General features: G+C 42.0%; 1 protein-coding gene across 4 annotated transcripts in view; it reads left to right on the top strand.

Annotated features, from left to right (window-relative positions):
- Positions 1 to 252: 252 nt before the first annotated feature.
- The window catches only part of USP48 (ubiquitin specific peptidase 48), a 66044-nt gene continuing 51269 nt past the window's right edge, over positions 253 to 15027 (top strand). For all 4 annotated transcript variants that reach the window (XM_059915572.1, XM_059915566.1, XM_059915559.1 and 1 more), the window contains exons 1-3: positions 253 to 630; positions 12601 to 12721; positions 13662 to 13818. In XM_059915572.1, coding sequence (XP_059771555.1) covers positions 497 to 630; positions 12601 to 12721; positions 13662 to 13818 — 412 coding nt within the window. In that variant the 5' untranslated portion in view covers positions 253 to 496. The remainder of the gene's footprint in view (positions 631 to 12600; positions 12722 to 13661; positions 13819 to 15027) is intronic.

Below are 15027 nucleotides of genomic sequence, written 5' to 3'. Positions count from 1 at the left end.
TAAAGGCGAAGTACCAGAGAGGAAAAACAAGCAGACTTTAGCCCTCGAGGTGCCCGCTTGGAAGACTAGTGGTGCGCAGAACGCTATCCTGGACAGGAGCTGAGGTCGCTTCCCCTGCAGCGCCGGTGAGGACGTGGCAAGGGTCTCAACTACCGGCTTCCCCTTCCTCCGCCCGTCGGGCCAGAGGCGCGGGAGGCGCAAAGACTGCTGGGAACGCGCATGCGCCCACCGCGGCGGGGAGTACACCTCCAACGTCTGCGGGTGCGGGGGGTGTCGGGTGTCCGCGGAGGCGCTTTGCGGCCGGTCGTGCGGGTCGGGTGCGGGCGCGCGGGCGGGCGCCCAGGCAGAGGCGCGCACAGGTGATTGACTGGCCAGCTGGCTGAGGGAGCGCCTGGTCCTCATCGCTGGCAGGTGGCGGAGCCCATTTGGGCGGCGGTGGAGGCGGCTGCGGCAGCCTGGGCGGCCGGGCTCAGGAGGCAGTCCTCGGGCCAAGGCCATGGCCCCGCGGCTGCAGCTGGAAAAGGCGGCCTGGCGCTGGGCGGAGACGGTGCGGCCCGAGGAGGTGTCGCAGGAGCACATCGAGACCGCCTACCGCATCTGGCTCGAGCCCTGCATCCGCGGCGTGTGCAGGTGAGGCCCGCGCACCGGGCCTCGCGCCCCCCTCGCGTCGGACCTTGCAAAACCAGGCCAGGGGCTGGGGGAAGGAAGACGGCGGCCCTTTGCGTGCATCTAGCAGGCATGGAGAGAACAAGGTGGAGGTTTCCTCCTTTCCGCCTTCTGGGCGACCTGGGAAAGGCAGCCTTTCCGGGCTCTGCACGGAGGTGATGCTGCTGAAGCCCTTAAGAAAAGGTTCTGGGTTCTTATTAGAAGATGGCGGTGGAGATGGTTGAAGGCAGGAGCTGAGAGCTTAGCAAACGTTGGTGGTTGGTATATCCTGGCCACTGCTCGGTTTTTTGGTTTGTAAAACGGGAACTTCTGCGAAGTGAGCTTCATCATTGTATATGTTGTATTGGTGTTGACGCTGAAGGCGTGATCATATTTTTGGGTAGGGCGGCTTTAGGAAAACGTACGGTTAGTCTGCGTCATCGGTACCCTTCATCCCCAGTTGACCTTCTCCTCTCTCGGTAACCTAGTATTTTTTAGCCTTTTTTGGGGGATGGGGGGTCGCTCTGACTCAACACCAGTCTACCGAGTACAAAGTTTGAGCTGTTAAGTGCTGTCCTTCACTTCTACTTAGCCCGTGAACCTTGCCTTTCCTTTTAGATCGAATCCTTAGCTGTTTTACCACCTTTTAACGCGGGAACTATAGTTTGTGTCCGGAATGTTGTTGAATTGACTTGGCCAAGCCGGGCATGCTCAGTAGCCTTTGATCAAGCATTTAGTAAAGACTTTCTGGAGTTTTTACATTCCATGGTGGGATCCGGAAGGAATGGAAGTCAAGGTCTCAGACTTGGAACTTTAAGTCTAGTATGGGAAGTGAAACAAGTTAGAGAGCTTCCATAAAGCAAACGAATAATTCCAAGCTCTGGGAGTCTGGCTCACGAGGAGGGCAACAGTCAGTACTGGAATGACGTGGCCGTGTATAATAGATAAGCTTCAGTCAGTTTCTCCACATAATTAGGTTCCAGAGTAACCAAAAAATATAAACTCTTTCACTGTAATAGTTATGATTTTAATGGAAGTAAAGGAGTAGAAATTAGCTGAGATCACTATAAGGGGAATGTCACGGACATGAGTTTTAAGCTGCAATTAAAAGGTTTATATCCAAGCAGTTTTTTTCATAAACAGCTTTGAGATATAATTCACGCATCATATGATTCACCCATTTAAAATGTACAACCCAGTATTTTTTATTTGTATAGTCACAGAGTTATTCAGCCCTCAGCACAATCCGACCCCCCTAAAAGAAGCTCTGTACCCATTAGCTTGGCACTCAGTCCTCCCTGTAAACCCCACTCCCCCTCCCCCCCAGTTCGAAGTAACCACTGATATACTTTCTGCCTCTAAATTTGCCTATTCTGGCCGTTTCATGTAAATGGAATCATACAGTATGTGGACTTTTATTTTATGACTGGCTTCTTTGACAGCATAATGTTTTCAAGCATCATCCATGTTGTAGTATTTGTCAGTATTTCATTTCATTAAAAATTGTTTTGTAAAAGTTATGTAAAACGCACAACGAAATTTACCATTTTTTAAAAAAATTATTTATTTTTGGCTGCGTTGGGTCTTCGTTGCTGCTCGCAGGCTTTCTCTAGTTGCGGCGAGCGGGGGCTGCTCTTCATTGTGGTGCGCAGGCTGCTCATTGCGGTGGCTTCTCTTGTTGCGGAGCACGGGCTTAAGGCACGCACGGGCTCAAGGCACGTGGGCTTCAGTAGTTGTGGTGTGTGGGCTCAGTAGTTGTGGCTCGTGGGCTCTAGAGCGCAGGCTCAGTCGTTGTGGTCCGCGGGCTTAGTTGCTCCGCGGCATGTGGGATCTTCCCGGACCAGGGCTCGAACCGCGGTTCCCTGCATTGGCAGGCGGATTCTTAACCGCTGTGCCACCAGGGAAGTCCCACTATTTTTAAAGTATACAATTACACAGCATTAAGTACCTTTACGATATTGTACAAACATCACCATTGTTTAGTTCCAGAACTTCTTCCATCACCCTAAAAGGAAACTCCATATCCATTAAACTCCAGTCGCTTCCCATTTCCTCCTCCCCCACCCCCTGACAACCACTAATCTTTTTGTCTGTAGATTTCTTTATTCTGGATATTTTATATAAGTGGAATCATACAATACGTGGCCTTTTTTGGTCTGGCGTTCACTTAGCATAATGTTTTCAAGGATCATCCGTGTTATAGCATGTATCAGTACTTTATTCCTTTGTATGGTTGAATAATATTCCATTGTTGGATATGCCACATTTTATCTATTCATCAGTTGATGGATTTAAATTTTTTCCCCCAACTTTATTGAGGAATAATTGACAAATATAACTATATATTTAAAGTGTACAACATGATAATTTGATGGACATTGTGGAATGATTACCAAGATCAGGGCAATTAACACATCCATCATCTCACAGCATAGTTAAGTTGATGGATATTTTGGTTATTTCTGCTTTCTGGCTGTTGTGAATAGTGTTGCTATGAACATTTGTGTACAAGTTTTTGTTTGAAGACCTATTTTCAGTTCTTTGGGGTATAGACCTAGGAGTGGAATTGCTGGGTCATAGGATAACTATGTTTAACATTTTGAGGAACTGACAAATTGTTTTCCAAAGTGGCTGCACTATTTTACATACTCACAGACAATATCTGAAGATTCCATTTTCTCCTCATCCTTACACTGTTTTTGTCTTATAGCCATCCTAGTGGGTGTGAAGTGGTATCTCATTGTGGTTTTGCTTTGCATTTTCCTGATGACTAATAAGGTTGAGCATCTTTTCATGTGCTTATTGGCCATTTGTAGATCTTTGGAGAGAGGTCTTTTCACATCCTTTGCCCATTTTAAAATTGGATTGTCTTTATTATTGAGTTCTAAGAGTTCTGTATATATTCTGGATATAAGTGCCATGTATTTGCAAATATTTTCTCATTCTATGGGTTCTCTTTTCCCTTTTTTTTTAAAAAATGCTTTTCTTTTTTATTTATTTATTTTTGGCTGCGTTGGGTCTTCGTTGCCGCAGGGGCTTTCTTTAGTTGCTGAGAGCGGGGGCTGCTCTTCGTTGCAGTGTTACTCATTGTGGTGGCTTCTCGTTGCAGAGCACGGGCTCTAGGCACGCGGGCTTCAGTAGTTGTGGCACGCGGACTTCAGTAATTGTGGCACGCGGGCTTCAGTAGTTGTGACATGCGGGCTCAGTAGTTGTGGCGCACAGGCTTAGTTGCTCCGTGGCACGTGGAGTCTTCCTGCACCAGGGCTCGAACCTGTGTCCCCTGCATTGCCAGGCAGATTCTTAACCACTGCGCCACCAGGGAAGTCCAGTTTTGCCTTCTTAGAACCAGCACATAGCACAAAGAGCCTGGGAATGTTGAGTCAGTCACCAAAGTTTTGGAAAGGGGTTAAAGTTAGGCAATGACCTGCTGTAGCGCCCCGCCCCCCTCCCCCTGTCAAAGGATGGGGAGCCTTCTGAGTTCCTCCTTATTTGTTGACATCTGGTTAGAGACCGGTTTGTGATTATGAAATAAAATGGTAGAGGGACAAGAATGTTCTTAATTAGAGGGGACTAGTTTGGAAGGGAGTTCCTGAACTCAGTTAATGGACCTAACTAATCCTAAGCAACTGTCATTCTGATAGAGTGGTGACATTTGGAGTTACAGAGACAATTTGAAGTTTTCGAGGAAAATTCAGACAGTAAATGGTTATTATTGGAACCATTTCAGTAATCCTTGGTTAACCTGTTCTCTCTCCCCCTCCCTCCCTCTCTTTCCTTCTCCCTTTCTCTCTCTCTCTGTGTACACACACAAATCAATTTTTAGAAATCTGGTGCTGCATTAGGCAACGCCTTAGTGTAGTCAGGGGTCTTCCCTGGAAGCAGGAGAGTTGGCTTGCTATCCTTCATTGATTTCTACCTGGGCTGTGTGAAATGATGTCCTAAGAGCCAAGAAACTAAAAGGTGTTGAGGGAGAAAAACAAAGCAATAACTCTTTAAATGACCACGCAGAGGGAGTAATATCTCCACCCTCCTCTCCCATTCAAATAATAAAATTTCTTTGTACTGCATAGCATCTATGAAATCATTGACTAAATTTCTGTCCATTGTGCTGGAAAACATACTCCTAAATGACAGATCCTTGGAGATCTGTCAAAACAGAGCTAAAACTACCACTTTTACCTATGGTCAGTGTAGAAGGAACTTAAGTCATTTGCACCCCTAGATACTTAGCCTACTGTTTTTTTTTTCCACTTTGCAGTTTTTGATTTGTGAAAAATTGTTTCCTTTCTATACAGTTTTGGATATCATTGCAGATGTCTCCTTTTCCTTCTTGCCCACACCATCTAATCAGCTCGAAAGTCCTATTGATTTCATTGCATTGATATGCTGGAATTCAGCTTTCTTCCATTGCTTGCATTGCCTCTAAATTGGTTTAGACTAGGAAAATTGTTATGTCTCAGGCTTTGTTCAGCCTTGGTCCATCATTTACATTGCTGCGAAAGCGTTTATTGGCCTAAAATCACAGCGAATAATGTCACAGGTGCTTAGCATGTCATACCAAACATTTGGGGAACCTGCCCCCTGCCTACTGCTGTAGCCACTTGGTGTTCTTATATCCATGGCCCTAGAAAAAAAGTACCTGTTAGAATTCTTCATTTTGTTTCATTGCCACAGTGTCAAACATATTCTGTGGACATGTGCCCAGAAGTATTGAAACAAAATATTGGTGCCATTTAACATTTTGAGACATTTTCTCAAGTTTTTCCAAAAGCGTTGTGTTTAACAATGAACAGACAATGACTCACTTTACCCTGTTTCATGATCAAAACTTTTTTTTTTGGCCGCACCGCGCGGCCTGTGGAACTTCCCCGACCAGGGATCAAACCTGTGCCCACTACAGCTGAAGCACAGAGTCTTAACCACTGGACCACCAGGGAAGTCCATCACCAAAACTTTTTTTGCCAATTTCATAAGTGAAAACATCTTTCATGACTGTTTTAAACTCACATTTCTCTGGAGCTGAATGTTTTCCCCTGTGTTTGTTAACTGGTCTTATAAGAAAGCTTAGAGGAAGAGGGGCAAAGCTGTTTTTAAGAATTCGGAGATCTGGGAGTTCCCTGGAAGTCTGGTGGTTAGGACTTTTCACTGCCGTGGCCCTGGGTTCAATCCCTGGTTGGGGAACTAAGATTCTGCAAGCGGCGCAGCGCGGCCAAAAAAAAAAAAAATTAGGAGATCTGTTAGAGACTGAAATGGATTGTTGACTCTTGGAGGTAAGTTAATAACAGAAAAAGCTTCATTTCGTTAGTCCATATTTGTTAGGGTTCCTGGATACAGGTGACAGAAACTTTAATATAGTGTAAGGGAAGTGCCTCAGTTAACAAATCTAGGGAGGTGTTTTAATTCAGGAAAGATGTGGACAAATAAATCATGGCTAGGGCAGGGAAACACTTGAGCCCAGGAGAGATTCATGAACCTCTTCCAGCTGTTTCTCATGCAAATCAGCATGTTGTTTCCTTCTTAATGTTAGGACAGCTAAGCTGTCAGAAGGGTCTGCCACTGAAGAGGGATTGTCATTTTGGGGTTGTTTGTTTTCTCTTTCTCTCAGTTCCCATTTTAAATATTTTGTGAGGCTGTGTTTGGGTGCTGGATGGGAGCTGCATCTCAGCAGCTCTTGCTAGAACCACAAGAATGGAGGAACAGTTTGTTCTCAAAGAAAAAAAAAGTCAGGGGGAGCTGAAGAAACTAGGCATGTACAGTAATAGTCAACTGCCACACAAAACAAAAACCTAGTCGTAAGCCAACGGATGCATAAGTAAATGAGATACGAGTAGTGGGAGAGAGCCGGGGGAGAACCAGGATGAGTGCTCTTCGTGCTTTGTTTTTGTTTGTGATTCAGTTCTCCCTCTCTGATTCCCCTGTAGGCAGAAGGAAGGATTTCTGGGAAGAAGACCAGTGGGGAGTGGGTAGAGGGTACAGTTATAAGGTTGTAGGAACTTACTATTTCAGAGAAGGTGAATGGCATCACTCTACCTAGATTATTAAATCGGGGCTACTTGTGACCTTGAAAAAGTTACTTGCTTTTTAAGCCAGCATTAGCAAATTCACATGCTTTCTAGGGCCAAGTAAGTTGTATAAATTTGAGTCAACAGGCTAGGGTATTTACACATCAAACATGTAAACGTGTGTCCCTGTCTCACGTGTCTCAGCCTCCTTGATCTATCTCTTCTTACACTAATGGAAACAAGTATGCAGAAGTATTTTTCTACTATAAGAAAATTGGTACAGACAGGATGATAGATGATACTTGACACCTGTAGCCTACTCCTAATGGGGATAAAAAGGAGCTTGGGGCTTTGGAGACTGAGGGAGAGGTTTTCTTCTACAGGGGGATTTCATCTAGCCTTCTGTACGTGGCATTCTGCTGCACTGCTTAGGTTGGCTTGGAAGTAATGGCTTATAATAGAAATTTTTCTTTATTCATTTACTTATTTACTTATTTATTTATCTATCTTTAGCTGCATTGGGTCTTCGTTGCTGCGCATGGGCTTCCTCTAGTTGCTGCGAGTGGGGGCTACTCTTCGTTGCAGTGCGCAGGCTTCTCATTGTGGTGGCTTCTCGTTGCGGAGCACAGGCTCTAGGCTTGCGGGCTTCAGTAGTTGTGGTTCGCGGGCTCTAGAGCACAGGCTCAGTAGCTACGGCGCACGGGCTTAGTTGCTCCGCAACATGTGGGATTTTCCCGGACCAGGGCTCGAACCCGTGTCCCCTGCATTGGCAGGCAGATTCTTAACCACTGCGCCACCAGGGAGTCCCAATAGAAATGTTTTTATGATTTATGCTTCTTAAGTAGATTCTCCACTGCTCCAAACAAGAGAATAAATAAACAAACAAAAAAATCCTCCACAACATTGAGCCCATGTACCAAAAAAAATGGCTTGGCCTCAATTTGGAAAGCTTTAGTTGGTTAGCCTAAGCTACTTTTAATGCAGTGGCTCACCACTGACTTTGGTTTTCACCTGGAGTGTGTCCTTAGGCACCCTGAAGCCATAGGTTCTCTGGGGAGGAGGGTGGTGGCTGGTGCTTTAACACAGGTTCATCTCATCTACACAGTGATGGCATTTTAGCTGATGGAACCTTATTCAGTAATACCTCACCATCAGTTAATTTAAGAAAAGCAAAAACAAAAAAACAATGCCAGCGTTCTAGGGCTAAATAATACAAGTTGCTCCCAACGTCTCACATATGTTTTTGGAAGTCTTTTTAAAGTTAAAGAAACCTATTGCGTGACATTTTTAGTTCATAGCTGTGTATTTTATTTGATCGTTGAAGCCAACTTTGGACCAAGTATACAAGATTTATTGTGTGTGTGGGAGGGGAGGAGCGTGAACAAGGAGAGCCTACTTTTGTTCATTTTCTCTATTTTGCTGTTAGGAACAGGAGACTAAAATCAGAATGGTTCTAATGGAACCGTAGTTTTCTGAGAGAATGATCTGTGCTTTTGACACAGGAGAGTGCCTGTCTTCCCAGCCAAAACTTGTGAAGGACTTACCACTCCCTTATTTACGAGGAGAAAACAAATTTGGTATACCTTTGAAGAGCATATTGGAAAGAGCAAGTACCTACTTACTTAGTTTTAGAGATAACATTTTCACTCTAGTTATTGATGCTAACTTTTCCTGTTCTAAAGACTTTGCAGTTCAGTGCTGTGAGTTGTAATTTGGGGGTGGGGTGGGGTGTGGATCCCAGCTCCCTGACCAGGGACTGAACCCAGGCTCTTAGCAGCGAAAGTGCAGAGTCCTAACCACTGGACTGCCAGAGAATTCCCTGTAATTTTCTTTTTAAAAGAATCTTCCTTATTATTATTATTTTTTAATTTAATTAATTAATTAATTTATTTTTGGGTGTGTTGGGTCTTCGTTTCTGTGAGAGGGCTTTCTCTAGCTGCGGCAAGCGGGGGCCACTCTTAATCGCGGTGCGCGGGCCTCTCACTATCACGGCCTCTCTTGTTGCGGAGCACAGGCTCCAGACGCGCAGGCTCAGTAATTGTGGCTCACGGGCCCAGTTTCTCCGCGGCATGTGGGATCTTCCCAGACCAGGGCTCGAACCCGTGTCCTCTGCATTGGCAGGCAGATTCTCAACCACTGCGCCACCAGGGAAGCCCTATTTATTTATTTATTTATTTATTTATTTTTAAAAAAAGAATCTGCCTGGTAAGTCCTTGCCCCTATTCCAAGGAAAGATTTTAGGTTACTTTCCCCTGTCTCTGAATCAGGTTTGTTTGCTTGTTTCTTTATATCGTCTCTTGGTAGAAGAGAAAAATGACTTATGTGTAAAAGGAGAGATTTTTTTTACTTATTGTAATTCCCTTGTAGTAGTCCTTTACCATTAGAGGTGAGTTATAGGTACAAAAAATAACTCCTTTTAGATCCTCCCCCGCCCCCGCCATGGATCAGTTGTACTTTTATTTCCTTAGTAAGTTACTTTCCAACCTGGCTTTGACATAATCCTGACAAACTGCTCTTAAGTTGGCCAAACTTGTTTTCATTTTTATTTTTTAAAGCCAAGAAGACAGTGTGTTTAAGTGGAATATTAAGAACAATTATTTACTTATTTCTCGAATATGTAGTACTTCCCAGAGTTCTAAATCTGAAAGATATAAAAGGTGATGGGGGAGCATAGCAATAAAACTAATTTATTGTTAGTTTTTGCAGCCAGCAGGTAGAGGTAAACCTCCTCAAAGATGGTTGTTCCCAGATTATAGTGCGTCTTTTTATCTAAACAGACAGGTCTGTCAACCCCCCCCCCCCACACTTTTTTTTTGGCCACACCACCTGGCATGCGGTATGGGATCTTAGTTCCCTGACCAGGGATCAAACCCGCGCCCCCTGCATTGGGAGCACAGGGTCTTAGCCACTGGACCACCAGGGAAGTCCCCTTCACACCCTTTTTTTTATTTTTAAAGATTTAATTTTATTTTTTTTTTGGCAGCGTTGGGTCTTCTTTGCTGTGTGCGGGCTTTCTCTAGTTGCGGCGAGCAGGGGCTCCTCTTCGTTGCAGTGCGCGGGCTTCTCACTGTGGTGGCTTCTCTTGTTGCGGACCACGGGCTCTAGGCACACGGGCTTCAGTAGTTGTGGCTCGTGGGCTCAGTAGTTGTGGCTCGCGGGCTCTAGAGTGTAGGCTCAGCAGTTGTGGCGCACGGGGCTTAGTAGCTCCGCGGCATGTGGGATCTTCCCGGACCATGGCTCGAACCTGTGTCCCCTGCCTTGGCAGGTGGATTCTTAACCACTGCGCCACCAGGGAAGTCCCCCCCACACCCATTTTTAAACACTGCTTTGTTCCTTGCTTTTTTCAACTAATGATATTGTTACATATCACAACATAACAGTTTCTCCTTATCTTTTTTTCCTAATTACAGTGGTTTCCATTGCTTGGCTATATTATTTAGCAGATTCCTATTGATGGGCATTTATAGTGTTTCCAATCTTTTACTGCTGTCAATAAAGCTTTAGTGGGTAACCTTCTGAAATATTCAGAACATACTGATTTAATAAACTCCTTCATAGCAAAAGAAAATCTAGGCTCGTATGTTGCAGTCAGTTGTGTATCTTAAGTCTCCTTTAATTTGGATAATTACTCAGTCTTTCTTTGTATTTCATCATATGGAGGGTTTTTTTTTTTTTAACATCTTTATTGGAGTATAATTGCTTTACAATGGTGTGTTAGTTTCTGCTTTATAACAAAGTGAATCAGCTATACATATATCCCCATATCTATATGGAGGTTTTTGAAAAGTATATAGGACACTTACTTTGCAGAAAGCTTCTCAACTTGGATTTGTCTGGTGTTGGCTTATAATTAGGTTTAGGTTATTCACTTTGGTAGGAAAACCACAGAAGTGATGTTGTGCTCTTAGTGCATCACACCAGGAGGGGCATACAGTTAATTAGACCCATTACTGGCTACTTAAACTTTGATCCTTTGGTTAGGTGGTATCTGCCAGGTTTCTCCACTGAAAGTTACTATATTTCCTTTTGTAATTAATAAACAATTGTGCTGAGATACTTTGAGACTATGTAGATATTCTGTTACTCAAACTTTCCTACACTGGCATCCATTGACAATCCTTGCATGACTTCTTTATTAATCTGATGGATGCCAAATGGTGAATTTCTGATTCTGTCCTTTCTTCCACATTGATAGTTGGCTTTCTTCTTTAAGGAGATTTCTCATCCATCCATCCATTCACCCACCTTACTATGGATTCCTACATTATTGAGCAGGTTGTAATCCGATCATTATTTTGTTGCTCAGATTGTTCCAGATTTGGGTACTGGGAGCCCCATCCAAGCTCTTCCTTTTAACATGTCCCCCTCATTCTTTGAATACATCCTAATTTTGGGGGCACAGCAATATGTCCATGTTTATCTTGCCCAGGCTTCAAATTGGCCATTTCTCCCAGGAGCTCTGGGTTCTTCGAGTGGGGAATATTTATAAATCAAGATCTGCTTGCTGGGTGTGTTCATGTTACTGCTTTTAGGCCCTTGGCTGACAAAAAAGCTGTCTCGTTTAGGCTGCCCAATTAAATCTAAATTTCAGATAGACAACAAATACTTTTTAAAATATAAATATGTCATTTATCTGAAATTCAAATAACTTCTGTATTTTATCTGGCAACACTAATCTACCTGTCTGTATATATTAAGACCCTGTGGATTTTGATTTAACACCTGTTATTCCTAATCAATACTGCAGGGTTGGTTTTATTCTTCTTCCCTTATTTGTAACTTTCCTCTCCAAAACTTGATTCCCTTCATCCCCAGTATACATGTACTTATTTGTTCAATTGCAGAATGCACAGAAAGTTTCAGAATTGTTAACCCATGTATCTTTGAAAAGGAAGCTATTAAATAAGTTTGTTGTTTGTTCCTTATGTCTTTATCCTGACACTAATAAACTTGCTAATGACCAAGTTCAAGTTACTTGGGTCAGTGCCCCACCCTCTTCCTTTCAGTGTATGTTACTCAGTTGAAATATGTTATTGTTTGTGTTGAATTTAGGGTTCCCTCCATCCTTACTGATTTGTGTGTAACATTCACATGGCCCCCAAATTCAGCAATGTATGGAGTGGCATATTCAGGAAAATGTCCAACGCTTCTTTTTTTAAAGAAATCTTAATCCTACTCATGTTCTACAGGTAACCAGTTTCACTAGTCTCTGATTTATCCTTTTGGTGTTTTTCTTTTTTTTATACTGTTATTTTTTTATTGAAGTATTGTTGATTTACAATGTTGTGTTAATTACTGTACAGCAAAGTGATTCAGTTATACACATGCATATATACATTTGTGTTTTTCTTTTTGCTCAAATGAGCAGATACATGTATATTTTATTTCCCCATCTTTCTTAACACAAAAAAATGGCATGCTATAGATAACTCTTTTGCACTTTGCTTTTTGCTCATTAATGTATTCTAGAAATTACATCAGTTCGCAGAGATCGTCATGTGTTTTTCCTGTCACAGTTGTGTGGTACTCCATTGTGTGGATGTACCATATTCCCTATGTTTGGTCATTTGGGTTGTTTCCAGTATTTTGCAATCACAAACAATGCTGTAATGAATAACCTAGTGTATGTGTTTTTGCACTGTTGGAGGTCCATCTTCAGGATGAATTCTTAGAAGTGAAATGGATAGGTCAGAAAGTAGGTGTGTATGTAGATTTGTTAGCAGTTGCAAAATTCCCTTCTGTACGAGTCCTACCAGCTGGCATTCTCATCAGCAGTAGATGAGTTCTGTTTCCCCACAGCCTCACAGACTGGGTGTGGTATTATGCTTTCTCAGTTTTGCTAATCTTATAGATGAGAAATAGAATTTTAAAAATGGTATCATTATAGTTTTAATTTGCATATTTCTTACCATGGAACTATGGTATTTTTTAATCATACAATATTTTTTCATAGACGAAACTGCAAAGGAAATCCGAATTGCTTGGTTGGGATTGGTGAGCACATTTGGTTAGGAGAAATAGATGAAAATAGTTTTCATAACATTGACGACCCCAACTGTGAGAGGAGAAAAAAGGTAAGCCATCGTTTTTTAAGGGATTTCTATATGGCATTCTTGTGTGTTTTATATTGTGCCTATGATCAGAAACCATTACTGATTTCAGGTAACCTAAGCAGCTCTAAGATCAGTAGTGGAATTTAAGACTCTAAACCACTTGAATTGGAACAGTTCTTAATGGTATGCTTTAAAACAGGTAGCTATGTAATCCAGTAAGCCTTTACCTAATAGTTTTAGTTCAATGCTGATTCTGTGTTTGCTTTAACGTAGCATGTTTTATTTTGAGCTCTTTTTAAGTCTCTTTAAAGGAGGTGGTAAATCCAGGGAACAAGCTCCCATATTGATATTACTTTGCTTTCTTGGGCTTGTATTTTTACATATTATACATACAACAGAAGTTTTACCTTTTTTTTTTTTTTTATGGTAATACACATTAATACTTTCTAACGATAAAGCCTGGCGTTTACAAAATAGTCACCTGTATAGGTATTTTCTCTCTTAAAAAGAATGATTCTTTGTAAGTTCAGGAATTCTCAGCCTTATCTTTGGAAAATATTGCAACTAACTCCCTCCATCCCCCCATCTCCCAGATCTATAGGATAAAAAGGAACTTTTCTGGAAGTTTCACTTTGTCATTCTACTGAATGCTGGGCTCTTAGGAATATAGCAAATGAAAAACCTATGTACACGTGTTTAAAATTGATGTTTTCTAGAGCCAACTGTTCTCTAAGTTTAGATTTAAGTGGCTGGAGAAGACTAGAGATGCCCACTCCCATAGTCAACCCAAATGGGGCTTTCATGATAATTATGCCCTAACCTTTCCTGAGAGAGGCTCACAGGGTTTAGTGGTTGAGGCAGTTTAACACATTTTTAATCAAATTAAAAAAAATACTTCTCATAATTTTTTTTTATTTAAGGGGAAACTGGTTTTATAATTGTAAATTTTGTGTTTTTGTAGAACTCATTTGTGGGCCTCACTAACCTTGGAGCTACTTGTTATGTCAACACATTTCTTCAAGTGTGGTTTCTTAACCTGGAGCTTCGGCAGGCGCTCTACTTATGTCCAAGCACCTGTAGTGACTACATGATGGGAGATGGTATCCAAGAAGAGAAAGGTGAGTGGGGAATGGGTATGGGGAGGGCTTACTGCTGAGCTTATTGCTAGCTAGACCACTTTGAACCAACCATATAGAGGAAACTTCAACTACAATTTCCCTCTGTAGTACACTGTGATTGCAGTCCATTAAGTTCTAGTGATTGAGAGAAATCAGTCAGTAAAGCAGACAAGGTTACTCTTTTACCTAGTTTGAGAGACTTAATAAATACTTCAGTGTACCCACAGCCTTTTGTCTTGATTCCCAAATAGGCTGACTTACAAAATATCCTCTAAAATTAAGATTAAATTAACCACCCTTGGCAAAGCAAGCTACTAATATGCGACTACACTCATTGCACATTTAGAAATCAGCTTCAGACTGTTCTAGTGGAATTATTTAGTTTTTTTATGCATAATATGTGGATTGTTATTCCTAATTGATATTTCTATTTAGAGATTATTCTCTTTGAGATGGAACTTCCATGGAATGACCAGCTTTTTCTTCTTCTCAAAGCTGGGGGATAGAGGGAAGTGAGTATAAGATTACACAGGTCTAGGAGCTCCAGGTTGGGAACCTTTGACTCTTGTTCTCATTTGTAAATCCTGTGCTGTCTTTTATGTGATCTGATTTGGGCACACAGCTCATGTCTTTGGCTCTGAGAGAGAAAAGATAGGGTTCCTAAGCCCCACATCTTCCTTCTTGCTGCTCTTTAGATAATGGTAATGCTTTTGGTCCTTGTTAACAGTACAAAACAGTGCTTAAAAATTCTTAAGTTTGTTTCCCCAAAGCTTTATTCCTATAGTTCTGAATATTTAAATCTAGATTAATAGTATAGAAGGTATTGATATTTAAAGAATTAGTGTATGTGAAGGATGAGTAATGGAAAATGGATCATTTTTAATTTTAGCATTGTTTTTGCTGAAGAATAAATTTACCAATGAGAAGATAGCTAAATAACAAGTGGAAGGTAAATGTCTATTTTGTAAAATGATGTACCATGGCCGCCTTTGGGTATTGTGGTTTTAATATGTATCTTCAAGAGATGTGGTTTGTTTTGTTTTGTTTTTTAAATTTCTAAACACTTAGATTTTACCATTTCACCAAAGTCCTTAACCTTGTTCTCGGATAAGACTGTGCATTTCTGGTGCTATTAGCGGACACAGTGCAGTGTAGTGAGAAGGGTTTGTGTTGGAAATGATGGGACTTGAGTTCTAGTCCCAGTTCCAC

The sequence above is a fragment of the Balaenoptera ricei genome, chromosome 1, assembly GCF_028023285.1.
Source record: "Balaenoptera ricei isolate mBalRic1 chromosome 1, mBalRic1.hap2, whole genome shotgun sequence".
Lineage (NCBI taxonomy): Eukaryota > Metazoa > Chordata > Mammalia > Artiodactyla > Balaenopteridae > Balaenoptera > Balaenoptera ricei.
This window is presented reverse-complemented; position numbering and strand designations above follow the sequence as displayed.